The following is a 25,542-nucleotide window of genomic DNA, read 5'->3' as shown; positions in this document are numbered from 1 at the left end:
ATTTCAAGCTTGGAGAAGAAGCTACGTATTGAGTATCGACCATGAACCCTCTCGTACTAACGTATACTTTCCTGCAAAGAAGCGGTATTCATACCGATGTCATGATGCCTTCTTTAATGAGACCCGACCAAGAGCAAGGTTATCATATTTCTCCCTTCGGAATGGGTTCGCTTCAAAGCAGTTTCCATCCACGTCTATCACGCGCGCGGTGTGTCGCTTCGTAATTGTGCGAAGCACTTTTCCGAGATGCAGACGTTGCCAGTGATGCTTACCAAGTCAATTGAATCTTAGGCTCAAGTTCGGCCCTGGTTACAGGGAATAAATCAAGGGTTAGAACTTCGTGCGACAACGTAAGGTGACCAACGCTTCTGGATCTTCCAAACTTCAAGCTTCAAGCTCCGCTCCTAGTGCTTGACAGAAAAAAATAATCGTCTCTTCAGTCGTACTGTGACCATGTCTACGTTTACGCCAGTAAGCGACCTTGTCCTCAAACCCAGGAAATTGACTGGACGGGGTCGCCCTTACGTTGATGTGCCAACTTATACCGCTGGGTGGCCATAGTTAGAGGTAAGAGGCCGCTCCGAAGTCGCATGTTCTCTCTGTGATGATGCTAAAATATGTATTCTGTATCTCATTTTCAGCAACTGCTTTACACTATTCAAAAAAAGGACACAGGCGAACAACTTGGCCGCATCGTTTTCCAGTTTATCGATGTCAAGCGAATTCCGAGGAATATGTTTTTCAGGCAAATAGATAACGTGTCGGATGTATGATCGTCTTTGACTGTCTCCTAGATTTTTCCCACTAAATAATTTTACAGGATCTTTCAAATTTTGCCTTGGCTGTCTTTAGCTCCTGTGGTCACCTTAACACAGAGGTCAGAGAGAGCGGTCTTTGCCTTTGGGATGACGAAGACGCGAGAAAGATATACGACAGTCCCATCGTGTACGTAGAAGAGATTCAAGTCAACGAAGGGTGGCGTGGTCAAGGCATTGGGTCTTGGGCAATAACCCAGCTCTTTGAAACACCCAAAGTCAAAAGCGTAGGGTCGTCTTATCTGTTCGTCTGGCCCAGCATCTTGGGCAGGTACGATCCACCGCCCCGTAACCGCACGAACCCCTCTGCAGGACCAACGAAGGAGGATCGTGATGCCTGGGAGGCGAAGCGCGACCCTATCATCAAGTTTTTCCGTTCTGTAAGCGTTCAATTGGTGTTAACATGCAGAGTATTCTTACCCCATGAATCTAGAACGGGTTCAGACGTCTTGCCCATTCAGTTTTCTTTTGTCTTGCAAAAGACCCTGAGCATCGTTCGCATGCAGTTGCAGCGGATGAGGACGCGGGATATAGGCCTCAACAGGCCCCTGGAAATGACCTTGAGATGCTGAGAAACATTCTGACTATTTTCAATTGATTTCGTTCGTGACGTTTATGTATAGTATGTTTAGCGTTGTCAATATCGAACATCTGTACATGCGCAAGATAAGAGTTTATTACTGGCTGTGCAGTGTCATGGAAACATGACACCACATCAGTACCACAAGTACAGGTGCCTTGAACCAGTCCTGCTGACGCGTTTGTTGATCTGTGGATAACGGCTATTGAAATATGAAGGTAGGGATATCGGATTGCTAGATGCTTATCAGCGCGTACCTATTGATGTCTGCTTCGGATTGCACTGCTATCCTCTGGTCTTCCGTACAACTCGGACGCCTGCGTGGTAATACGTCTGCCGTCGGCAAGCTGATAGTGAACAGCCTCCTGACAGGCATTACTTCCGTATAAAGTGACGAAATGAGACATCTCCCCTCGTTGAATTGAACCACATCTAAACCCTATACTCAATAATGTCCCAACGTGCTCGCCATTGGAGGTTCCCGTAACATCGGGTATCTCGCTGCCCTGCGGTTATTGGGTACGTACAGACCTCGACCACTAGCTTCAGCACTTGAATCTGACCTGTCGCTTTATAGCTGCTGGATCGACAGTGACTTTCCTTTTGCGCTCGCCCAGCGTTTTCAACGACGACGCCCGAGTGCAAGAATACGTCAAGTCCGGAAAGGCTTTTCTTGTTCAGGGCGATGCGCTCAAACAGTCCGACGTACAAAATGTCTGGGCTGAGGCGTCGAAACATGGAGACGTCGATGTGGTCCTATTCACAGTCGGTAAGCCGCCCTAGTTGACATCAGAACATGCACCATTTCTCACCTCTATTGACCCAGGCGGTACTCCCAAATTCCACCCACTCAAAGGCGCCGTGATTACCCCAGCAAACCTCGTCACGCAATGCTTTCTAAACCTCATTTGCACCATACCTCATACCGCAACCCCCAAAATCGTCGCAATATCATCCAAGGGGCTCACACGCGAATCTCACGCAAGCCTGCCTCTCCTTTTGAAACCCATATACGGGTATCTACTCGATGCCCCTCACAAGGACAAAATGGGGATGGAGCGGGTGATTGCTTATTGCGCTGGTTGGGATTGGAACACTAAGGATGACGGAGAACCTGACGAGAAAATCATGGGCCCTACCTGGAGGGAGAGAGAAGGTTTACCTGCAGCCGGGTCAATGAAGAACATCATGGTGGTGAGACCCGCTTTTCTCACCGACGGGGCCTGTCTTGCGGACCGCTCAGACAAGCCTGCCTATCGAGTTAGTGACAAGGAAATGGGTGGATATACAGTTTCTAGGAAGGATGTTGCTCATTTTGTGGTGGATGCAGTTTCTAACCGGTGGAATGAATTTGTGGGCAAACGTATCTCCATCGTCTACTGATTTTGGTGTATGAACGCTCTTAATATTGCATCATAGCTGTACTAACCTAGCACCTATAGCCATTATGTGACAAGCTTTATTCCCAGGCATAATTTGATTATCGGAGAGATTATGCCGCCCGTTTCGTTGTGATACCTGCCTTCACAAGTTAGGCCATAGAAATTGCACCTCCCGCGAAGCATATATGTGCATAGGCGAGAGTCGTGTTTGACCAAGACCGGCTCGCGTGAATTGAGACAATACTGCTGACGATGGAAGGGAGGATGGTTCACTTTCAAATGACAAGTTTCAGGCCACACCAACGCTTAAAAGAACGACGACATTGGTTGCATTGCAGAACTTCATATTTGCTGGACAACGACAGATAACAAATCAACCGAAATCAGCTTGTTTATCTGCAGAGCACCTTCTAGTGGTGGGCAATTGCCTTCTCCTTCGCTATCCTGGCCGCGTATGGGTTTTTGGGGTCCTCAGTGTATGTTGGTGCTACAATGAACGACTTCAGTCCACAATCAAGTAGGAATGAGCAGGACACGCACATCTAACGGCCAAATCCTGGATTTGAGATACACCGTAGATAGTGATCAATCCTGCAGTGAGGAATGGCCACAAGGGCTTGAAGACCTGTCGCTTCCGTCAAAACATATCCAACGTCGAATTCTTAGTACTTGCAGGAGTGGGCCATTTGCGGAGACCGAGGAATGCCATTATCTGTATGTTTCGTCAGTGCCTCATTGATAAACGAAGGAATGGACCACGCACTACACGATGATGACAGCGGAAGTTGGAAGGATGAGCGTCGGGTCATACCGCTCAGCGTTGCTCTGGCCTACGTGTGAATTAATTGCTACTTTTAGACATATCTCTGGGATATCGGAGATTAAATTATGTTGCCGTCGGCACCATGTCGGTTTCGAACTCCGACCACTTCACTGAGCAGCAACTTCAGCTCAACCCTCGACGATGGTCTTGGTCTTGATAATCGGTGACCTCCATATTCCCCACCGTATACACGACCTGCCCGTCAAGTTCAAAAAGCTCCTTGTACCCGGGAAAATCCAGCAAATTCTGTGCACGGGGAATGTTTGCGACAAGGAAACGTACGAGTATCTGAGGACGATTTCTCCTGACGTGAATGTGGTCAGAGGGGACTACGACGAGGTTCGCATAAATAAATTTCCTTTTTATTTTGCGTAGCTGATGCATGGGTAGCATTAGATCTCAACATTTCCACTTTCCGTGACTGTAGTGCACAACCCAATAAAGATTGGTGTCATTCATGGTCATCAAAGCGTTCCGACTGGCGACTTTGGATGCTCTTAGCGCGATTGCGAGGCAAATGGATGTAGACGTGTTGGTCAGCGGGCATACACACTCGTACGTCACTGTTCTGCAGATGATAGCGTCGAGATTGAGGCAATGAACGGACATGTAGGATACAAGCGGTGGAACACGACAATAGATTCTTCGTGAATCCAGGTTCAGCTACCGGCGCATGGACGGGGCTCTTCAACGGGTACGTTTCTACGTGACACAAACAGACAGCGTATTCACTTTCTGTTCAGCGACCCTATACCTTCATTTGCCCTGATGGATATCCAAGGTCCCGTTGTTGTTACCTACGTGTATCAGCTTATCGACGGAGAGGTGCGCGTCGAGAAGGTGGAATGGAGGAAGGAAACGGATACTGGGCCCAAAACTTTGCCCCAGCCCATACCTAGTCCCGCGTCGGGTAGTCCCCCTGGCGGTGACTGGTAGTAGTGCGGGATTTGTAGGTGGGTAAACTCCTCGTTTCGAAAGCGAATGGCGCTCATGTGTATCCAGGATGTTATTGGTTTTGCTTGTCTCGAATGATAACTGGACTCATAATTTGGATTGTTTATCTATCATAACTGCAATGCTGAGAACAACACGGGGCACAGTTTTTTTTCTTCTGGAATATTCACCATGTCCATTACCGTTGCCGGCTCTGTCTTGAACGGAATGAGATGACGTCTACCGTGCTAAAGTGTTCTCCAGGGACAGCACTTGTCTAATCTTTAGGGCGTCATAAACTCCGATTCATGCTCTATTATTGGCTTACATCCGACGACCTGTGCTGGCACACTTTGCCGGTGAGTTTCCAAGGACAACTGTGCCCCCTTTTCCCTCATGTTCAGGACTGGGAGAAAACGTACAGTCATGCTCAACCCTTATAACTGTTGAACAGATCCTCCTATGAAAGCTTCCTGAACTTAAACAACAGAAGTCTTGGACCCCAACTTCCCATATGTCTGTCAGAACCCATGATCCGAGCAACACCATTGAGCTAAATTTGTATCTTTTCCAGCATCTTCCGTCTGCGAACAACAATGCCGTGCCGGGATCACCGGTTGTGTTTTTATATCAGCGTCGAGGAGATGTGATGTTGATTGTTCCCCATAAGCGCGTGGGTCTACACCGCCCAACCGCTCACACGGTCTCTACGTCCTCTATGAACCCTGAATATTTATCCACAGCGGCTTTGGTCCCCGCTAGTGCACCACCGAATCTAAGCAGAGTGTGTTCGAATAACTATTCTCTTTGAACCGGCCCTTCACAAGGTTTCTCTGTTCAGACACGAAAAGAGGCTGAAACGCCATACGCTGCTGCTTCCCTTCACTCAAAGGCGTCGTCAATATCGAGCAAGGTGCGTGCGTTTTGCGAGTCCTCAGGAGACCGATGAAAGATCTCGTTTCTGCAGTACTCGTTGGCGCCGGATCCGTATTCATGGGGGAGCAACCTGAGTCCATATGTTACCGAACCAGATGACTCCTTGCACAACCCCACAGTGAAAGGCGGTAGAATCGTTGACGATGATGCCGATCTGTCTCTCTCTTCTCGAGGCGTCGCTAATGTCGGCTGCCTATCCATTCTTTGCTTGGGAATTCTCGCGCTATTGTAAGCATCTCCCACGGATATTGATATTCGAGAATCTTATTAATGGGGCTCATCGAAGTATTGGTTATCCTGTTGTAAATTATCGGGCGCAGTCCATAACAAGACTCAGCGCTTTTGATGCGCTAGGTGTTAATGGTTCGGGTCAGGTGCGTTATAGCTGGACTGAGCTGATTTTTACCTCACTAACTTCTCTAAAAGGTACCTGTGATGCCAGGGAATCGGGGTCTTATCGACGTAGATACCCCAGCATCGGCAATGACAAAGCAGTCACGGAAAGATCAATCGGAATGGCGCCTTGTCTTCTCAGATGAGTTCAATACAGATGGCCGTACTTTCTACCCTGGAGACGATCCTTATTGGGAGGCGGTGGACCTTCACTACTGGGTCAGTACTTCATCTCGGTTTCTCGTGATCTATAGCTGATGTTGCGTAGGCTACGAATAACATGGAATGGTACGATCCGGCTGCAGTGACAACGGCCGGTGGTCACTTGGTTATCACGCTTTCCCAGCAGGAAACGCACGATTTGGACTATCAAGGGGGTGAGTTGAATTTAATGATGAACTGTTTCTATCCGCTTCATACCGACGCTAACTCTCTCTTAGGACTGATATCATCCTGGTGCGAAAACTTCATTCCCTGGGAGAAATGTAAGCTGAGGCATGTTCTAGGAACAAATTCTGCTTTACAGGCGGGTACATCGAAGCCGCTATTCAGCTTCCTGGCGCCAACAACATTGCTGGCCTGTGGCCTGCCGTTTGGACGATGGGGAACCTAGGACGTGCTGGCTATGGAGCAAGTCTCGAAGGAATGGTGCGCCTATTAGTACAGGTGTTGACTCGCATCCGGTGCTGATCACCTTTCAGTGGCCATACAGCTACGATGCCTGCGATGTTGGTACAGCTCCTAATCAAACGATTGGTGGGAAGCCAGAGGCCGCATTGACAAGCGGCCTTGAAGACGCAGGATTCGAGTTGTCTTATCTTCCTGGACAACGGCTGTCACGGTGTACATGCCCAGGGGAGAGTCATCCTGGACCCATGCGCTCTGATGGCTCGTTTGTAGGCCGTTCAGCGCCTGAGATTGATGTGTTCGAAGGCCAGGTATGCTTAACCGTCATGTTCAAGCTCCAAATATTGATCAGTCGTTCGACTTAGATTACTGGAGAACCCTTATCCGGCCAAGTTTCCCAGTCTGGGCAGTGGGCAGTGAGTCAGGACCGGCTTCTTGCGTCCGGAATATTAATCTTCTCTTCCAATGGTAGCCCTTCAACGAAGGATACGTCTGGGATAACAGTTCGGATAACTTGTTTATCCAAGACCCTTCCATCTCCGTTCAGAACACTTACTTGGGAGGGGTGACCCAGCAAGCAACCTCCATCGTTACGAACACGGATCAGGACTGCTACCAACTGGAGGCTGGATGTTTTTCGGTATATGGATTTGAGGTTAGAATCTACCATTCGTGACAGTTGTTGTCTGCTTATGGGTTTTTCTTTCGTTCTGCTGACTAGTATAAACCTGGTTAGCTTATACATTCACCATCGTCTTTTTAAGTCTTTATGCTGACTCCTTGCGACCTTTTGTCCAGGTTATGATGGGGCTGTCAGTACTTTCTTCTTGACTCGCTGCGAACACATTACTGATGTTCTCCCTAGTACATCACTTGGGTTTCTAGTGATAAAATCGCCTGGTCAATGAATGCAGGCGCCGTTGGCGCCGATAGTGCTACGGAAATCTCTGCTCGACAAGTACCACAAGAACCAATGGTATTCCAACGAATACAATGACGTGGTACATCTCTGATGTGTTTGAAACAGTATATCATGGCCAACCTTGGAATGTCTACAAACTTCGGGGTTGTAGACTTGGAGCACTTACAGTTCCCTGCCGTCATGCTCATCGACTATATCAGGTCCGTAATATGTATACAACTTCTTTAGGCACGTCTGACATCTTCGACACAGGGTTTACCAGTAATGAGACAGATTTTTCTCTTTTGAACTGTTTTTCACTGCCACTACAGGGACCCGAATAACATCAACATTGGCTGTGATCCGCCTGACTTTCCGACACAGACATATATAAACACGTAAGTACTTTGGTTACCCCGTGCTACTACCATATGAATCGCTGTCCCATGTCTAGGTATATCGGGGCTTACTCGAATCCTAACCTTACCACATGGCGGGACGATTATAATCAACCTTTCCCCAAGAATTCCAAGGTTGATGGTTGCTAGCTCTGACCACGAACGCGTATTCACAGGCAGGACGAAGGCAGTAGTTGTAGTAGCTACTCGTCGGCGCATGTAGTAGCGCTGGTCGTTGCGATTCACATTGTATTCTACTAAGTCCAAGATACGACCACCGTTGCACAGGCAAGAACAATGAGGTTCAATTTCAGATCGAACATCTCTATATAAGATAATCCAGCGACTGAAGAACATTATTATGCTAGACAACGCCATTTATTTCTCACGTCTGATGGTGCTAGGGCGATGTGACGGATCTCAATACTGTAGTCTATCGATCAGGGTATTATAGATGTACATTCATTGTGAGGGTTGTGTAAACGGTACAAAGATGAGTGACATGACCTAGAAGCTCCTTCAGGATAACGGTGACATTCAGAGTAGTACACGGCATACCAATGCAAGACTCAGAGTGGACTGGGGCGATACCAAAGAGGCTTTTCCTGTGTGTCCAATACTTCCTGAAACCGCCGAATCAGGTCTTCATTTTTGGCTTGATCGAGAGCCATCTGTGAAGCGTTGGTCCCAACAAAAAAGCATATCGCTGGCCTCGGTGACCCGTCTAAACACTTTTCTGTCTTGTGGTCGACAAATAAACACGCGTATGGTCCTTCAATCTTCCAGGGTAACCGGTCGAGAATCTCGCGCCTCGTGACTTCAAGCCGTTCAAAGTAAGGCGCATCGGGTTCAATATTGTGCGCATCTGCCCAGAGAAAAAGATCGTCTACTGTCATAGCAAAGCCGCAGATGCGAAGGAGCACGGTCTTTCCCGGTCTGTTGCGAGGGTTGCGAAGGGGAAAGTCAGTAGCAAGGGATGGGCGTGTGACCCTGTTGTGTGTTAGTTTCAAGATGCAGTGGAAGGAAGACAAGAGATACGTGCATTTTATTTTGACTAGTATATACTTGAGCAAACGGCTTGCAAAAGATCCTTGTGGGAGAATGTCAAGAAGGCTTGAAATCCAATGCGGATCCTAAATAATAAACAGCAAATATTGAAATAACACATAATCAGGACTATGTCGGGGACGACAGGGGACGACGAAAGCTGGATGCTTCAAATTCTTGTTCGACCAACGATAAATATCAGATCAAGACCGTTACCCCGACTCCAATGTTCTTCACCTTCTCCACAAACAAGGACGGTCCGATCCGTCGCCTCTCGCTCAGTCGGACCGGCTGTCATTTGCATTCCCCAGTCCTTTCAATTGCACCCATCATAAAAGAGGGCAGGCGTCCTGTTACTCGTCATGCCTTCTGTCTCCATGATCTCCACTAAACTTGAGATATGTAAGAAATTCCACGCGGCGTAAAGGCAGGCTGAACAGTAGGTCTTGACACCCCCGACGTAAGTACCCTTAAAGTTGTCTGTAGCATGTGACGAATATTTGGACGAGCGTCTGAAATCTCACGGCAAAAACGTCCCTAAAGGATCCACAGACTGACGGCAGCATTGGTGACGTTGTACCTCTTTCGGATGATTTTGACGGCGAGGAGATTCAAGGTGCAGAGATTGCCTGCAATAGAGGCTGCACCCACGCCAGCGATTGATGTCCTGAAGGCAATACCACCCCCATTTTACTGGTCTGGGCTTCGATGAAGAGTTTTCCGCGACAGGGAGGCAAGCCAGTCATGCATCTAGAGATTACTCAGAGTTGACTGCGGACATGTTGCGGAAAAGAACTCACTCAGATATCGAACAAAGGTAGACCGGAGGTGGTTCAGAGCCGTCGTCAAGCAAGCGAGCTAAACTGCCTCGTCGAGATGAGGAGTCCGTTGACGACGAAGACGACGCGATTAACCGGACCATTTTGATATAGGACCTCGCCAAAGGACACCGTGAGCCACTCTATGATGATGTAGAGAAAGCTTGTCCAGCACAAGGATGCTGGTCGCAAGCCATCTGCTTTGGTTTGTCAGCCAGCCTCCAATCAATGACGGTTTTTGATACATCAGTGGCTGCAAACCTTCCAAGCCGACAACATCGAAGTCTAAGGTTGACCAAAACGAAAGACCACTCTGCTAGCCAAGCCTGTAATTAGTTTCTTATACAAGTGAATTAACAGAAAGACTAAAGCGTTTCCCACATAAAGAAGGCCAGCTAAACTTGTGGAGATATTACGAAGCAGAAGTTTGAGACGAGAGAATCAACGGCAGCAAAATTTCCGACACCCTTGTTGGTAGCCACTATGAGATTAATGTTTTAGCTGGGGCTTCTTGTAGGTATGAACATGGTACTTACGACGTCCTCTGGACTAGAGAAGGAGTAAAGTTTCCCACGACTTTTCCTATAGAAGTTCAGACAAGACCAGATCAACTAGAGCGTAGCATTGAAGAGAAGCGCCCCCGAGGAGTCAGGACCGTATGATGTGTTTCATGACGCCGATTCTCTCTCAATTGTTGTAGTCCAGATGCGCTTAAAATTCTCCGACGGTATCGAGATAGAGAACGTAAAGAAATTCAGATTTTGTCACATTTGTGAGTTTCTGCGATACATCCAGTTCTACCCGAGCTTACTTCGTCTCAGCTTCGGGCTTCAAGAGTACCTGTACACCCATCAACGTATGTCCACATCGGAAGAGCAGCGCACATACCTGCTGACCACCTTGACCGTTCTCCCACTTCTGGTATCTCAAGGCTGTAAGCCCCCGTTTTTCGGCGAGCACACGTTGATCTTCCTTCAAGGAAGCGCGGACGGCGCGAGCAGCAATTTCGCTGTACTTGTTGAATCTAAGGTGCACAAAGCATTAGAGAAAGAGAAGGCGAGATACTGCTGTGATACTAACGAAAATACGCTACGCCAGGCGTTGCTCATCGTAAACGGTGTTGGGGAAGGAGGGACTCGGAAATAACCGGATGTATTCTTTTGGATGGAACCACGTGACAAACGCCGGTCTTTGCCGGTCCCCTTCAGCTGCAGTCTGAGCTACTGCATCATACGGTTGCTTCGTTTCCACGATCTGCCCAGCCATGGCCGGAATATCATGGCACTATGTTCTCAAATTCATCATTACTGGCGAGCTCCATTTCTCGTATCGTCTCCTCATCGTCTGACGCATGGCGAGACAGGTGACGCCGCAGTGGGCAAGTCGTCGCTGCTCGTCCGGCTCACTGACCAGCGATTTTTGGCAAATCCGGATCCAACGGTACGCCGCATCTATCTTCCGCATGCCTCATGTGTCCAGGCGCTCATCACATGTTCTACTCTGGTTTCAATCTTAGCTAGGAGTCGAATTTGGGTCGAAACTCATTACATTACCAGAAGAGAACAAAGTGATTAAGCTTCAATGTTGGTGGACCCTTATCCGAAGATTTGCATTACCGCTTATGATTTTGCGGCGTAAACAGGCTGGGACACCGCTGGTACGGAGTCATTTCGGTCAATTACGCGTTCATATTATCGCGGCGCCGCTGGATGTCTCTTAGTCTATGACGTGACATCTCGGAAAAGTATGTTACTTTGTTCCTTGCTTTGTTTCTGGCTTATGACCGCTCTGCAGGCTTCAAAAATGCACGGTCATGGCTCGCCGACGTGCGCGAGCATGCCGATCCTCATCTAACATGCATACTTGTTGGCAATAAAGTAGACCTTTGTGAGGCAGATGGACCATCAAGCGATACAGACACGATTAGATCCTCATTTGCTGCACCTCGACGGCAAGTACCGACGGCTGAGGCTGAACAGTGGGCGCAGGAGGAGGGCTTACTCTTTGTCGAGGCTAGTGCCAAGTCGGGTCAGAATGTGGAAGTTGCTTTCGAGCAGGCAGCGAAGAATATTCTAGACAAGATCAAGAAGGGCGTTTTTGATGATGACCGGGTAAGTCAAACACGCTCCATTGTTCCCTCAGGGTTTCTCATCTTCATTTGCGCAGTCGCCGGGTGTTAAACTGTCGAAACCCAACAACAGTCTCACTCTAGAGCAAGGACCGGGTAGATCAACCACTTGCTGTTCATGATACCCACGACTTTAATGCCTTCATGGTTTTATCTTATATGTATCGTTTGGTTTCGTGTTGTATGTAGTATTGTAAGTTTTCCAATCTTCTCTCGGTGGAAGGTCCTTACCTTTTTGCCTTTTGCAGAGTATAGACCACTTTCTTTCTGTAATCGCAATTTAACAATAAACCTGACTATCGGAGCAACACACCATGTATTTTCATCGAGGCTAGAGTGTCATATCGGCCTTTCCTTTGTTCCTCACTCACCGAAGGTCACATTTGTAAGCGGGTAGCGCTTTCAGTGCTGCTGCACATGGCGCACTAGGTGCGGTGAGATTGAGGTTCCATTTCTGTTTGAAATCGTGACTACGAGAGCTCATGTCTACTGCATTGTGTGTCTGGCAGATGCCAGGGTCAGGACGCCGCTGAATTACATTGTGACAAGTGAAGGTATTGACTGGGTACTGATCGTGTTTCCGGCGTGTTTTGATGGAGACTATTGTGATTGTATCAAGGGAACAAACCAATTCGGTGTCTTTCGGATAGTTCGGCTGGGACAAAGGAAGAAGACTGCAAAGTTATTTAAGGTAGGCAGGAAAAAAAACTGTGACTTCCTGAGAAGCTGAAAGACTCCGTTTACCCTTTTTTGATGCTCCAGCTTGGACCGTACTCCGCTTGGGTCGCCTTCGATGGCTACGACCGACGAACATACGCCACGGAGGTATCGCAGTCCGGTTGCTGCATATCCGGTTGGATAGCATCGGAACGAGAGAAGGTATGGCATTATCTATCTTTCGACTGGTTGACCACCATCTTATATCTTCAAAGAAATTCTCAGTCAACTGGCACAACGCATTGCGAGATATACCATTGGAAGGAGTAGTGTCTATTGATGGCGTTGTATGCAGTACGCACGTCATGCTGGACAAGTCAACACGCCCACTCGCTCCAGACGAGATCTCCATATCCTATGCTAGATCATCGGATCTAACGCGAAGAGATTTTGTCTTTTCGACTATACAAGTGACGGGTTAGTTTCACTGCTGTTGTGGCTCAGTCTCTTTCGCTGATGATTTTCGACGTACAGACGAGGACGAGTACCTGCACACCATTGATAATCAGTATACTTTTGGCGTCATTGAGCTAGAGCTCTGGCGGCTGGCGGTATCCAATGTCACTGCTCGTCAACCACTCCGACACCAATATGGCAAACCGTCACTTGAACCTCAGATATTACACGAACGGTCAAAAAAAGGCGGTTCTCATCATGTCAAGTAAGCTTCTACTTTCGAATTAATTTGTGCTAGACTCGGTGCTCAACTCCTTTGTTCTTAGATTCGGTGAAGAATACATTTCTCATCCGTCAACAGTCGACCTTGTCACCGGGATGCGGATTGATAAACAACCTTTCGTCAAGTTTACGTTCAGATACAGATCTATGGGTACGTTTCTTTGGGGACTCCATAGGGATGAGATGCTGATGCACGTCCGTTTACTTTAGATGTGCTCATTGCTAAAGGAATCGCCCCTGGTCGAGTGGAACAAGCACTTCTCATGAAGAGAAATACTGTTTTCGAACAGGAAGAGATGCAAAAGATGTCTGTGTTAGAAGAAATTCGACTTTTGGAGGTATGTGGGTGTAATTCTCCGAAGTTGGTCAGATTACTAAAGTCTTTCATCGTCCAGGCGCGTCTCAAGTTTCTTAGGTCCTCTGTTGGACAGACATGTACCGAGAATGAGGTTTCCACTAGGCGCAGAATAAAGCAAGAAGAATCACCTACATTCAATCACGATTCCTTTCGACGAAGTCCATTCGGCAGTTTCTAGATCTATTCAATGCGTGTTTATTATGAGCACGTTGTCATCGTGTCGCGAAATAGCAGTATGATGATACTTAAATAACTAGGTGTCATGATGAAAGTGAGGGATACAGATGTACACAATAAAAGTATACCATTAGATGAATCGGAAAATGCAATCATGAGAATGAATGATAGAATAGTGTCGTGAAATCATGGAACTAAACAAATACTATGACGGGTTTTCTGAACCAGATGTAGGCCTAAGCTTTCGTAGCCCTCTCCGTATTGAGAAACCGTGATGTGGACCATCAGAACTTCTCTTCCCGTCGGCGCTCTTCTTGCCCGACTTGTGTCGACCAGTCGTCCGAGAAAATTCGGTAAGATTGCGACTACTCGTCCTCCTCTCCGACAAATGGCTTTGCATCCTGCTCATAGCCACTCCTCCTTCCTCAGTAGCAAAGTCAAATCCACGGTGCACTGACCGTATGCCGGTCGACATATCTGTTCGACTAGCAGACCGAATATCCACGGCCGAATGCAATCCAGGCCTCGACGGTCCAGCAACCATGGAGGCATAGCTCGACCGAGATGTCCGTCTTGAAAGCGCGTCATCTCCATCAACTGGTCTCTTCATGGCTTTTAGGCCAATACCCTCCTCATGATGCGTACTGCGCAAATCACGGCCAGGGTCGACCTTTCGTATGTACCGCAGAATGTCAACGTCGTCAGGTGCAAAGCCGAACTTCCATGCCTTGGCTATGTATCTCGGCGCCAACGAAACGCACACGGTAATTGGAAGGGAGAGCCAAAAGAGTGCAGATCTGAACAGATATATGTTGTTGCCATAGACAAGGGTTACGAACCATCCAGGGGAGATGGCATTATAGACGACCTATGAACAGGTAAGCAAAAGGCTTACTATACAAGTGAGAATTACCACGTACTGTGTATAGCCATACGAGAATAATACCGATAAAGACAGCGAAGAATACCCAGCCGGTCCAGACATTGGTATTCAACCCATTGAAAAGGTTAGCAACAATGACAGGCGGAGAACACCATTGTCTGAAAAGTGGTCAGGTCGGACAAGCCATACAGATCATATGAATGATGACTTACAGTTGAGAACTCCAGAAGATATTGGTCGTAGCCATCAGCTCTTGAAGTGGGAGAAAAGTAGCCGTAAAGAATAAGGAAAAATATAATAGCAGACTTGGGACATATTAACGGCATAGATGAGCAAAGGTAGTAGGTAACGTACCTGATAAACACCATCGAACATATAGACGGTAAACCACTTAAGGCCAAACCATTTGCCTTCACGGCCATAACGATACAGCTCGGGGATAGCCATTAAGACGTCCGCATCTACTCTCGCATTAGAGACTGATCTAGAATATGAGAAGAACGAAATACCTATTAATCTATCAAAAAGACCGATGGCAATAACAGGCGCAATAGTCCAGAAGGAATTCCAGAATAGGAGATATGTGTATTCAAATACACTGAATCAAGTATCTGGTCAGTTCCGCGCTGGATAAAGAGAACAAGGGACACTTACTAGTTGGAACTCCAACCACAATAAATTTGGAACCACCAAAGGACACCAATACAAACAATGTTCTTGTAGAAGAAATTTAGAATCCTTTGATGGGCATCAGTAAGTGGTCATGGTAAGAGATATTAATTACATACATGTTTCCATTGCGAGCGTATGACCAATGCCCATGAACAAAAAGCAACCGTTTGAGGAATCGGAACTGTCGACTAATTAGTATGCGCCGGTCGTAATGATAATCGCACTTGAACGCACCTGTGCTATAGCATAGTCCGATGAGTTCACTGCCTGCAGCCCTTCTTCACCAGAAATACCGACACCAACGTCAGCGGCCTTTGAACGGGAGATCAACAAAAAAAGTATAAACGATTCACGCAAGTGTACGAACCTGAATCATGCTAACGTCATTTGCCCCATCTCCAATAGCCAAAGTCATAGCACCAAGACCATCCTTAACCAGCCTGACAACCAAGGCTTTCTGCAAAGGGGACACACGACAGCAGATCACACCTTCACAAAGCATTGCAAGTCTTAGCAATAAGCTTTTGTGCTCTTCATCACCCAAAGCCTAAAAAAAGATTAGCAAGGATGCGCACATAGAAAGAAGACCCGATACTTGCATGATCCAGCGCCGCGCCGTCAATGACCAGAATGAATCCACCAGGTCGATCGCCGTTGTTTGGTCCTACAATCGAAGAGATTCCCGTCTCGATCCTCCGCAACGCATTGTCGTCCCTAGAAGAGACAGATGCCAACTTTAGCTCTTTCACGAAGGGTTCGTCTTCATCGAGAATACCACTTTCGGGGAAGAACTCCTCGACTGCGTGAAGCATCTGCTCATAAACTGGCCGCGAACGATTATTTCCGCCCCTGATAACGATGATGTTAGACTCTCGACCGATCAGGTTGGTACTGTGTCCGATGGCTATAGAACAATGTCAACAGATGTTAAGGTAAAGGCAACGAAACCTACCAATAGCCGTTTCTAGCTTGTCGCCAGTCGCCACCCATACCTTGATACCAGCGCGTTTAAGATCAGCAATAGTTTCCGGTACTCCGTCCTGCAGACTATCTTCGATAGCTGTGGCACCCAGTAATCGCAAATCATGTTCCAGCTCGTCAGAAACGATTTCTATGCGCGCCTCCCGGTTATCGAGCGCCACAGTGGCTTCATGGTAACGCTCGCTCCAAGCAGCGTATTCGTCCTCTGTAACATATATTACTAGACTGATATACCTTGAGGAAACAACACTCACTGTCAATGACTTTATATGCGAGGGTCAGTGTCCTCAATCCTCCGTTGGCAAATTCACTCAGATGCATTTCAGTCAACTCTCGTAATCCTTCATCTCCGGTTTTCCGTAGTCGCTCAAAAATAACGTTGTCTGCACCCTTCGACAGCAGGAACAATCTGCCGTCTGCATCATCCAGCTTCCTCAGCACAACGCTCATCCTCTTCCTGGCACTGGTAAACTCCAAAATGTTGAGAAGCTCATAGCGTTCGACGTCGTCGGGGCCGGTGGACAAGGGCGTTTGCAAGGTCAAGACCTCCCGATCGCGGCCACGGAAGACATATCCTACTTCCGCCGCCGCACGTACCAGTGCCGCTTCATCCGGACTTTGTGCCTTGTATTCGATCTTTCCGGTGTCGTGATCGATGGAGGTAAGAACGGTATGACACAACGCTAGAACCGTGAAAAAGCCATTCAAAGTCCGCGCATGAGCAGCATTCTCCGACGTCGAGCTCGACTGCAGGGCAGCAGCGATGTCCTTCTCGAGTGCTTCGCAGTGGAAGTGTGTTTCTACGGCCTTGGCTTGCGCGGGGGTCGGCTCGGTAGCAGTCGCTGAGGATCCTTCAGCACTGGCGCTGGCGGCATGGTCATCTGCCGAGATGGCTGCCTGAGATGCGGCTGGAGGTGCTTCCTCGATATCGCCAACGTACACTTTACCGCCGATCGAACACTGTCGGAATATCATAGCGTTCTGAAGGCATCATAAGAAGTAGAAGAGCGATATACATAGAACGACGTACCTGAGTCAAAGTACCAGTCTTATCCGAAAATATGTATTCAATTTGTCCAAGATCATCAGATAAGTTCCAAGACCGAGCGAGAGTGGCTTGGTTTGTCTTTGGGTACCAGATCTCGTAGTCGAAGTATATGAAGGCAGCTTGGCACGTCCTAACGAATTCAATGGAAATGTACAGTGAAATGGGTACGATGTTTTGGAACGTAATGAGAGCGAAAGCCCAAGTGACGAGACCATTGATAGAAGGATTATCGTCATTTTGGTTGTCACCATAGAGCCATGGCGCGCCTTGAGGATACTGTCGATGCTCCAAGATAGAATCAGCGATGGCACAGGCAACCGCCATGCATGCGAGTATTATTAAATTTATAAACCTTTTCATTAGCGGTGAGTGCACCTGATGCGAGGTAATTTTTGGCCACTTACACTTGAGGGTTCATTTGCCTTTCGACCTTGCTCCTCTTGCTAGGCGTTCCACCCGAGTTCTGCACGATTTTGGTATCCTCGCCTGTAAATATAACAAGACCGATAACCCAGCCAGTATTCCTCAGTACCGTTCCTCTCAACAACGTCATCTGAATATCCGCCGGAGCCTGTTCACCGTTTGCCCTTATTGTGGAATTTAGACGGAACATATTGTTGTCCGGGCGGTCCAAATCGACGGTAAACTTGCTCTCCGCGCACGCTTTGGCGTTCGCCAAATGCGTCAATGTAGGAACGGCATTTCGCGATTTGAGATTGGTTTCTCCATCCAAGTTCTTCGTCTCTACAAATGCGACATTCTCATCCTCGGACGTTGCGCATATAAGAATGTCGGCGGGTAAAGACTCGTTGTCCAAGATTTTCACGAAGTCACCAACACAAACATCCTCCCAGAGCGCCTTCTTCCAATGAGGATTAGTGTGATCATGATGGCCGAAGAGATGGTGATGGTGGTGAGGGCGATCAGTGCCGTCATCAAACTCGATATCAGGAGGCGGCAAAACTGGCGAAACCGGAGCTGAGGTCTCAAGGCTTTCCTTTCCTTCGACCTTTTCCGCAAGTGGAGCGGGCTCTTTCGATTTTCTAAACCTCTCGGGGATAAGGTAACGGTTTACATGGTGCGTGAGGTCACGACTCTTGTCGCCGGTGACGTTAGTATTGATCCAATTGCCTCCAGCGAGAACGCGGACCGTGCCGTAGTTGACGCGGTTATCAGATTGGTGGCGTTTGATATCCTCGTAGGCATCCTTTAGAGCGGTAATCCCGAGAACGATAAGAAGTGGGAGAATAACGAGGCCGGGGGAAATGGTGGAGAATTTGGGGAAAAATTGTAGAATAGCGATTCCAAGGAAGAAACTGATGACCGCTTAGTGAATTCGAAGAAGCTAAGATAAATTTGGACGTACACGTTCGCTACCCGTCTGAACTGCTCAAGCAGATTCCGTGGTAGAAAGGTAACAACGTTATACTTCGAAGTGATGACCTGGTTCGACGTATAGACATGCTCCTTCTTTATCCGCCCCTTCTTGTCATAATAGTCCTCCGGTAGAGCCTCGTTGATAAAAATCGTCCGCTTCGGTCCTGGCGACCTCTTCTTCACGAAGAGGGTCTCGATGTTGAAGGCCGCCATTTTGTCGTACCAAGCCGCAAGGGCGCTAAACCTGCCGGGCTTGGACATTGGGGCTTTAGGGTAGTTTTGAGCAGGTCGTGATTGTGGCCGTGGTCGAGGTCGAAGAAAGGTGTAGATGGCGGTAAAGACGGCAGTCAGAAAGTCATGACAGATACAGATGATGGACTGGAAAGAGTAAGAGCGAACGGTTCCGGCGGCGCTGACCGTGCTGACGCCTTCTTGCCCACGTAATGAGGTCGTCATGCCCTGAAGCACTACAACACCAAACACTTCCGAGATCGGAATCGATGCGAATGCAAAGCGTTCTTCAAGTTTACGACGAGCAGAAGACCGTCCAACAGAGAGAAATGGTGCGAGGAAAGCTGTAGAGAGCCGCCTGCCTCTTTTGTGTACTTCGGTCTGACCCTCACCTTTAGCATGCTGTTCATTTCATAGGCAGCGCCATTTTCACTCGGGGTACCGTCGCTTATCAGCGTTGCGCGGGTGGATGGCTTGCGCCCGTTGCAATTCAATTGTTGCCATAATATATGCCATATAAAAGGTTTTTTCCCGGCATTCTTTCGCCCTACTAGTCGAGCTTCTCTGCATTGTTCTCCTGTTTTCGGAAAACCGGGAACCTCTGCTGACTATTTGATTCGCTGACCGATGCTCCGATCGTAAGAAACTTGAACCGAAAACTCCACTCGTCTCGGCCCTGACCGGATTAGTCGTTGGTCATCATGTCACGCACATATAGGTCCAGATCCAGATCCAACATACGGTCTCATACGGTAATACGGTGATCCGCCGTACTTCAAACTTTCGCAGGAATGGAGACTTTAATTTTTGGAATGCGCTCATATCATTGGTTATCTCGTTGGACGGCAATCAAATTGATTATCGGGTATCATTCAAAAATAGGCTTCTCTATGATCCCAGCTATATTAAACGAAGTAAGCACCCTTTTCCTAATATTCTTTTTCCGAGTATCATAAGGCTTAAGGTATACGTCGTAGGTACTCCATCTCCTGACATTTCTGAAATCTCGTAAGGGCCCTGTTAAGAACTAGCTGAGGTCTTCCAATTATCATGTCCCCCTTCGACGTATCGTAACGACGCACGCCTACATGCGGAAACGACCCTAGCCGTTGGTTTGCGGTATTGATTTGTGCAAGCCTGATTTGGACGTTAAGTACTAAGTGTCAACAGGTTTAAATACGATGGTGCCACTATGTTTCCAGGTTGTAGTCCGCATCTGAACAAAGATAGGACGGCACCGGACAGACATAATGCTTAAACCCTATCTTTCTTCTACTCTAATATAAGCCTAAACCACGTACTAATCTTTTCGAAGCCTTCACCTGACGAGAAGAACGCAACAAGATCCGTAATTTCAGTTTTCACAGCTGTGGGGATATTGCACTGGCAGGTCTTCCGCTGAACGCCAGTTAGGCTTCAAGGTTTCGCCGGAAGGTCGATTCTTATACCTCTCAAATACCTCCCACCTCAAGCTGACAGGCATCATACACCTCGAGAGTGCCTCAACACGCGTTCAAAATGATCCTCGTCCCTCGCCTCGGAATATCGAACAGCGGCAGCCGAGAGACCATTTCCTGAAGTCTACCGCGATATTTCCCCTCCGCAATGCACACATTCGTCCTTCTGTTCCAATATCTAAATGGCCATCAACTTCACGAATGTAAACCTACTCTGACGGGCTTCTCAATTTAGCCTCTGGCCGCCAAGTTCTTCGCCTTGCGCTCCACGTCTGCTTCCTTCGGTCATAATGCGCGAGGTATCTAGTTGATAAGGCGCTTCAAATGCTAGGAGCCTTTGGCCCCCCGACAGTGAGATATGGCTTCCCCCATGGACGACAAATCCGTTAACTCTGTTATTCCTCCCGTCCAAGATAGTACTCAGAGAACCTTGAAGGTAAGGTTATTTTCTCGGTCCTTCCAGTTTATCTTACAACATTGCGACAGTCAAGACACATTCAGTTAATCGGGATCGGCGGTAGGTCCCTTCGTGACTTCGTCAAGCAGTCGGAATAATTGAAGACTAAAACCATCCTCTAAAGGTACCATAGGAACAGCTCTTTTCGTCCAGATAGGCTCAGTGCTGCCGTATGGTGGTCCTGGGAGTCTCCTTCTGGCTTTCGCATTATGGGCAACTGTCGTCTTAGCCATCAATTCCTGCCTGAGTAAGAAAGTCCTACTATTCCCTTCAATGCGCCTAAACTATTGTCTCATATGCAGCCGAGCTCGTCACCTGGGTGCCCGTTTCATCTCCTTTCGTACGCTCACATCTCTCAAGCGTCTGTTCCGGATACAAACTCGACTTATTCCCTTATTGATGTAGTCTCAATACGCAGATCGCTATGTGGATCCCGCCCTTGGGATTTGTGTAGGATTAAATTTCTTCCTCCAGATGGCCATGAGTGTTCCCTTCGAGATCACAGCCTTCAACTTGATGCTAAGATATTGGACGGACAAGATTCCCACAGTCGCAGTCATCATCTTCATTCTAATAGCTTACACGTGGGTATCAATTCTTCGTATACCGTGGTCCCACTCTGAAATCTCTGCTTAGCTTACTTAACATTTTTGCTGTCAAGTACTACGGAGGTGGGTCACGCAGCTCCAAGAATATCGTAACAACTGAATTTGTTTCGTAGAGGCGGAATACTGGCTAGCTATAGGAAAAGTCATCCTCACCCTCGGTCTGTTTATGTTCACGTTCGTCACCATGGCCGGGGCGAACCCCATCCACGATCGTTACGGTTTTCGCAATTGGGATCGTACGTACCGTGCTAGCAGCAGCCATTTCCAAATGTTGATATCAAGGCACTAGCTTCCAAAGTACCAGTGAGCTAGCACTTCTCTCTTACAAGTCCTCAACGCTGGATCTACAGCACTCATCGTTCCACAGGGAACCCCGTTCGCAACTTACGTTCATTCCGGATCGCTCGGTCATTTCCTCGGATTCCTCCGTTGCCTAACCCAAGCCGTCTTCACAGTAGCCGGTATGCCCCCAGTAACTTTCACAATCACCGCCTTCTGAACTGACTATCCTCAGGACCCGAGCTCGTGGCGATGACTTCTGGCGAAGCGGAGAACCCCCGGAAGGTCTTACCCCGCTCTTTCAACGCTGTGTTCTACCGACTCGGGTCGTTCTTCATCGTTGGTGCTTTCACTGTAGGGACAATTCTTCCCTACACAGACCCGAAGCTGGCTTTGGTCTCTTCTGGTAAACGCACTGGCGCGGCGGCTTCGCCTTATATTATCGCTATGGAGAACTTGGACGTTCGGGGATGGAACCATCTGGTCAATGCGCTGATATTACTATCCATATTCTCCTGCAGGAAATAGCTATGTTTATTGTGCCAGTCGGACCCTCTATGGTCTTGCGCTCAATGGCCATGTCTCTAAATCTCTTTGTCGCTGTACTTCGTCGGGGGTCCCACTTTATTGCGTCGGTATCGCGATAACAGTCGCCTTCTTGTCCTTTCCTCCAGGTTTCGGAGAGAAGTAGTGTGGTCTTAGAGTGGTAATTTATTCATCGAAGATTTTTGTGAATGACAAACGTCAATGAAGGTTCACCGATATTATCACGGTCTGCCAAAGCGTTAATTACGCAGGTAATATCTTTCATTTATATCAGGATTCTACATGGTGAGCGGTCGAGAATATACATCTTCTAGGCTCATGCCTTGACAACATCAGGCTCTGAAGATCCAAGGAATATCCCGAAATTCGCTTCCTTACCGATCCAAGTACCAGCCTTACCTTGCGTGAGTTACCATCGCACATATATATTATTGATACCATAAGACGTCCAACAGATTTTATTCATTATTCTGTTCCTTCATAATGATCTTTGCCACGGGATTCACGGTATTTCTCCCCGGTCAGTGGAATACAACTACATTCGTGTTCTCGTACATACTTGTCATCGCTCTACCCATCCTTTTTGGAGTTTACAAATTAACCCGACACACAAAGGTACGTAGCCTCAAATATTATTTTAGGTTGTTTTCTGACGGTGTAAGTAGTGGAGACCACTAGCTACCATTACCTTCTTTGACGAGGAGCGGAAGATCATCGACGATTATGAGAGATCGTTCATCTCTCAGAAAGGAGCTGGACTTGGAGACTTTGCCCTACGACTAGGAGCCCGAAATTGACTGGAGCAGCTGGAGTTCAGCCTAGGGAGACGCAGTTATCTTGCAATATGTTAGGCTCTGTTTGATGACGCACACACCGCACACAATACAATCTGCGATTGCCTGAAATCACTGCGACTGCAGCACAGTCAATGAGAACGTATATATATTGAGGCCAGTTACCTTTTGCTGGCACTCCCTGTCGTCCACACGGTAGTCTGAGTGGAGACGCTATCCTGCGCCTACTTCCATTTACGGAAGCATTCCTTTGTTCTGTCCGCAACCTCGCGTTCTTTATCACAAATCGGCGTAAGCATTCCTTTCTCTTACGAGCGAACAACAGTATCCAAGTCGCATTACATCAACAAACAATCCATTGAACCTGCAGCCTTAGTGTTTCTTCGACCCTGTCGAACGACGCCACCCGCGACCGTGTTCAAACGGCACCTGACTTCACACCTTCAATTCTACCTTGCCCGTCTCCCTCTTTTGTTTACTACCCCCATATCCCAAGCCATTGCATCGACGACCTCCCATCGCCCACTGCGTCGCATGCCGGCGCATCTGTACAACAAGCCTAGCTGGCTCCTGGCGCCAGACCCGTCGACACTCCCCATCCCAGCGTTCAACGGCGCTGCGAGGGTCACTGTACGAAGGCAGGAACGCGTCGTTGTCCATGCCACCGTCTCCGTCCCCGCCCCCACTCCTACATACATCCTCGTCTCCTCCTCCCATTCCTCACCTTTTTCTAACTCGTGTATTTTCCCTCCACCTCCAAGATACGCGGAAATGATGGACATGCACGGCGACCTACCGCTCGCCGAAGCAATGAGACGTGCGCGAGCGATTGACCCAATAGGCTACGCCGCCGAAGTTATTCATCCTGAACACCGCCTACCGCCATCATTCGACGACATTCGCCGCATGGAGCCTCACCTATCTTGGGTCGATGCGATGAAACGAGCCGATAACATCGATCAGACTGCTTTTGCCAGAGACCCGATTTCTCAGCCAAGGCCGGAGGGGTTAGAGGCCTTGCTTAGACCATCCCATGAAGCCACTAGTCTCATAGGTGCTCGGTTGGCATACGGTCCAACCATTAACTCGCCGGAGCGGACATACATGACCTATACCGGGTCCTTGATGAAGGCAGAAGAGGCCTTGACCTCTTTGCTATTTTTGTCTTCTACCAAAGACAAATACAGCAAAGAGCTCAAGGCCTTTGCCACATTCATCGCGATCTGGTTGCATGCAACGGTCACGAGTGAATTCAGAACACAACCAAACGCTAATTCAGCGCGGTGAGCATCACATTTACTTGACATGGACGATACGAACTCACAGTTAATAATAGCATCTGGAAAACATGGTCGACATTTAGCGAAGTCGTCATTGTTATCCAAGCAATCATGGAAATACTGGCGCTGGACTACATCACGGTGTTTCACAGCTTGGTATACATTAAGAGACTATTTGGAGGTTGCTATATCCGTGAAGACGAGGCTTACCTCAGGAACGCTCCTACCATTATCGCGCGAATATTCTTTGTCGGCTGTTTTCTAGGTTTCAAATATTCTCGAGACATCTACTCGAAGAGATCCTGGTAAGCATTAAATGTATGTTCCATGACGTGCGAGACTTACACTTTCTTTAGGGCTTCGGCCATGGACATCGACCATTGTACAGTGGAAAAAATCGGCCGCCATGCTTTACGTGGTCTTGGTTATAGGCTCGATATATCACCCAACGACTGGAAAATATCCGTCGGAGATTTGCGCCAATTTGCGGCGACCTGTTCCTTCTCTGGCGAAAGCGTCTACACGCGAACGGTCGTCAACGACATCTTCGACAAGCTTGAGATCAACTCACCTCCCGGCATTCCTCTGAGAGCAAGAACAGGACGTAGTGGACAAGGAACCATTGAGCCGCCATCGTTCACCGATATTTCAGGCATCTTCATTGGCGCGGCATATATTCCAACAATTGTCCTGCAAGCGGCAGAAGAACATCCTGCTGCACCTTGGGATGTACCGAACGACCCTATCGTCGGGCGGAACTGCGAAGGCAGATCGGGCAGCGAATAGGTCCTGACGAGCATTTGCTTGGTGTGTCGGCAGAGCGTCCTGCGATTTGGAACGGACGTAACACTGTTGGTGGTAGCATGGCGATCGGACCACACATGGGTCCGGATACACAATTCTTCAGCAGGCAGGAGGCCTCGACGTGGAATGGGGACACCTTCTTGCCTAGTGATGATACACAACGCATACAGCCTGATTCGGCGGCTTTTTTCGGTGCGCAGGAGGATAAAGAGAATGACCTTACGGTCAGGCGCAGGACTGCGATGATGGTCGGACAGCGTTTAGGACCTGACGCAGAGTTCCTCGAAATGCAGAGGCACTCTTCTGCGTCTTGGAGCAACAAGGATTCCCTACATGATCTTGCAATCCGATAAGACGATTTTCGGACGACGCACAGTGGCTGGCGGTCTTGTCTTCAGAGGTGTCAAAAACACC

At 48.2% G+C, this 25,542-nt stretch overlaps 10 protein-coding genes across 10 annotated transcripts; 7 read left to right on the top strand and 3 right to left on the bottom strand.

The window, feature by feature from the left end:
- Window positions 1–1,658: 1,658 nt before the first annotated feature.
- Window positions 1,659–2,778, top strand: EV420DRAFT_1618557 (uncharacterized protein; the record flags this gene model as incomplete). The annotated part of the gene is made up of 4 exons (XM_060475355.1): window positions 1,659–1,719; window positions 1,873–1,914; window positions 1,973–2,164; window positions 2,222–2,778. 4 exons carry the CDS (start codon window positions 1,659–1,661, stop codon window positions 2,776–2,778), a joined length of 852 nt encoding a protein of 283 aa, XP_060334836.1.
- Window positions 2,779–3,043: 265 nt separating this feature from the next.
- On the bottom strand, window positions 3,044–3,686 carry EV420DRAFT_1518674 (ATP synthase j chain-domain-containing protein). Its single transcript, XM_060472078.1, has 4 exons — window positions 3,541–3,686; window positions 3,451–3,489; window positions 3,318–3,402; window positions 3,044–3,264 (listed from the first exon to the last, which is right to left on the bottom strand). Exons 2-4 carry the CDS (start codon window positions 3,484–3,486, stop codon window positions 3,188–3,190), a joined length of 198 nt encoding a protein of 65 aa, XP_060334835.1. The 5' UTR covers window positions 3,487–3,489; window positions 3,541–3,686; the 3' UTR covers window positions 3,044–3,187.
- Window positions 3,687–4,862, top strand: EV420DRAFT_1518672 (Metallo-dependent phosphatase). Its single transcript, XM_060472077.1, has 6 exons — window positions 3,687–3,939; window positions 3,997–4,048; window positions 4,071–4,155; window positions 4,214–4,294; window positions 4,344–4,553; window positions 4,603–4,862. The coding sequence occupies exons 1-5, from the start codon at window positions 3,742–3,744 to the stop codon at window positions 4,534–4,536; spliced, it is 609 nt and encodes a 202-aa protein (XP_060334834.1). The 5' UTR covers window positions 3,687–3,741; the 3' UTR covers window positions 4,537–4,553; window positions 4,603–4,862.
- Window positions 4,863–7,993, top strand: EV420DRAFT_1518668 (glycoside hydrolase family 16 protein). Its single transcript, XM_060472076.1, has 18 exons — window positions 4,863–5,049; window positions 5,108–5,317; window positions 5,375–5,446; window positions 5,501–5,697; window positions 5,756–5,843; window positions 5,896–6,081; window positions 6,131–6,239; window positions 6,303–6,318; window positions 6,369–6,510; window positions 6,564–6,800; window positions 6,855–6,905; window positions 6,962–7,144; window positions 7,211–7,220; window positions 7,288–7,301; window positions 7,355–7,465; window positions 7,517–7,611; window positions 7,664–7,672; window positions 7,723–7,993. The coding sequence occupies exons 2-18, from the start codon at window positions 5,252–5,254 to the stop codon at window positions 7,790–7,792; spliced, it is 1,656 nt and encodes a 551-aa protein (XP_060334833.1). The 5' UTR covers window positions 4,863–5,049; window positions 5,108–5,251; the 3' UTR covers window positions 7,793–7,993.
- A 2,069-nt stretch (window positions 7,994–10,062) lies between these two features.
- Window positions 10,063–10,834, bottom strand: EV420DRAFT_1092532 (mitochondrial ATP synthase epsilon chain-domain-containing protein). The gene is made up of 4 exons (XM_060465793.1): window positions 10,734–10,834; window positions 10,542–10,677; window positions 10,190–10,493; window positions 10,063–10,134 (listed from the first exon to the last, which is right to left on the bottom strand). The coding sequence occupies exons 1-3, from the start codon at window positions 10,760–10,762 to the stop codon at window positions 10,461–10,463; spliced, it is 198 nt and encodes a 65-aa protein (XP_060334832.1). The 5' UTR covers window positions 10,763–10,834; the 3' UTR covers window positions 10,063–10,134; window positions 10,190–10,460.
- Window positions 10,815–12,141, top strand: EV420DRAFT_1518652 (ras family-domain-containing protein). The gene is made up of 6 exons (XM_060472075.1): window positions 10,815–10,963; window positions 11,017–11,093; window positions 11,170–11,236; window positions 11,296–11,397; window positions 11,448–11,764; window positions 11,820–12,141. Exons 1-6 carry the CDS (start codon window positions 10,918–10,920, stop codon window positions 11,901–11,903), a joined length of 693 nt encoding a protein of 230 aa, XP_060334831.1. The 5' UTR covers window positions 10,815–10,917; the 3' UTR covers window positions 11,904–12,141.
- Window positions 12,142–12,534: 393 nt separating this feature from the next.
- On the top strand, window positions 12,535–13,386 carry EV420DRAFT_1264161 (uncharacterized protein; the record flags this gene model as incomplete). The annotated part of the gene is made up of 4 exons (XM_060467214.1): window positions 12,535–12,660; window positions 12,714–12,915; window positions 12,973–13,159; window positions 13,221–13,386. The coding sequence occupies 4 exons, from the start codon at window positions 12,535–12,537 to the stop codon at window positions 13,384–13,386; spliced, it is 681 nt and encodes a 226-aa protein (XP_060334830.1).
- Window positions 13,387–13,916: 530 nt separating this feature from the next.
- Window positions 13,917–18,933, bottom strand: EV420DRAFT_1618554 (phospholipid-translocating ATPase; the record flags this gene model as incomplete). Its single annotated transcript, XM_060475354.1, has 15 exons — window positions 13,917–14,579; window positions 14,632–14,752; window positions 14,817–14,899; window positions 14,949–15,055; window positions 15,104–15,192; window positions 15,249–15,332; window positions 15,383–15,447; window positions 15,501–15,578; window positions 15,634–15,813; window positions 15,842–16,170; window positions 16,219–16,452; window positions 16,502–17,228; window positions 17,278–17,647; window positions 17,700–18,611; window positions 18,662–18,933. The coding sequence occupies 15 exons, from the start codon at window positions 18,931–18,933 to the stop codon at window positions 13,917–13,919; spliced, it is 4,314 nt and encodes a 1,437-aa protein (XP_060334829.1).
- A 1,797-nt stretch (window positions 18,934–20,730) lies between these two features.
- Window positions 20,731–23,047, top strand: EV420DRAFT_1476242 (general amino acid permease AGP2; the record flags this gene model as incomplete). Its single annotated transcript, XM_060469324.1, has 16 exons — window positions 20,731–20,796; window positions 20,847–20,877; window positions 20,951–21,064; window positions 21,120–21,157; window positions 21,223–21,401; window positions 21,454–21,488; window positions 21,539–21,661; window positions 21,776–21,886; window positions 21,940–22,187; window positions 22,226–22,339; window positions 22,379–22,410; window positions 22,458–22,501; window positions 22,525–22,535; window positions 22,587–22,654; window positions 22,706–22,865; window positions 22,916–23,047. The coding sequence occupies 16 exons, from the start codon at window positions 20,731–20,733 to the stop codon at window positions 23,045–23,047; spliced, it is 1,506 nt and encodes a 501-aa protein (XP_060334828.1).
- Window positions 23,048–23,578: 531 nt separating this feature from the next.
- EV420DRAFT_1638452 (uncharacterized protein) lies at window positions 23,579–25,481 on the top strand (the record flags this gene model as incomplete). The annotated part of the gene is made up of 4 exons (XM_060476829.1): window positions 23,579–24,327; window positions 24,381–24,629; window positions 24,681–25,053; window positions 25,095–25,481. 4 exons carry the CDS (start codon window positions 23,579–23,581, stop codon window positions 25,479–25,481), a joined length of 1,758 nt encoding a protein of 585 aa, XP_060334827.1.
- Between the last annotated feature and the right edge of the window lie 61 nt (window positions 25,482–25,542).

Source organism: Desarmillaria tabescens, assembly GCF_030435595.1.
Source record: "Desarmillaria tabescens strain CCBAS 213 chromosome Unknown EV420scaffold_7, whole genome shotgun sequence".
Lineage (NCBI taxonomy): Eukaryota > Fungi > Basidiomycota > Agaricomycetes > Agaricales > Physalacriaceae > Desarmillaria > Desarmillaria tabescens.
Note: the sequence above shows the minus strand (reverse complement) of the source record. Positions and strands in the feature narration are given on the sequence as shown.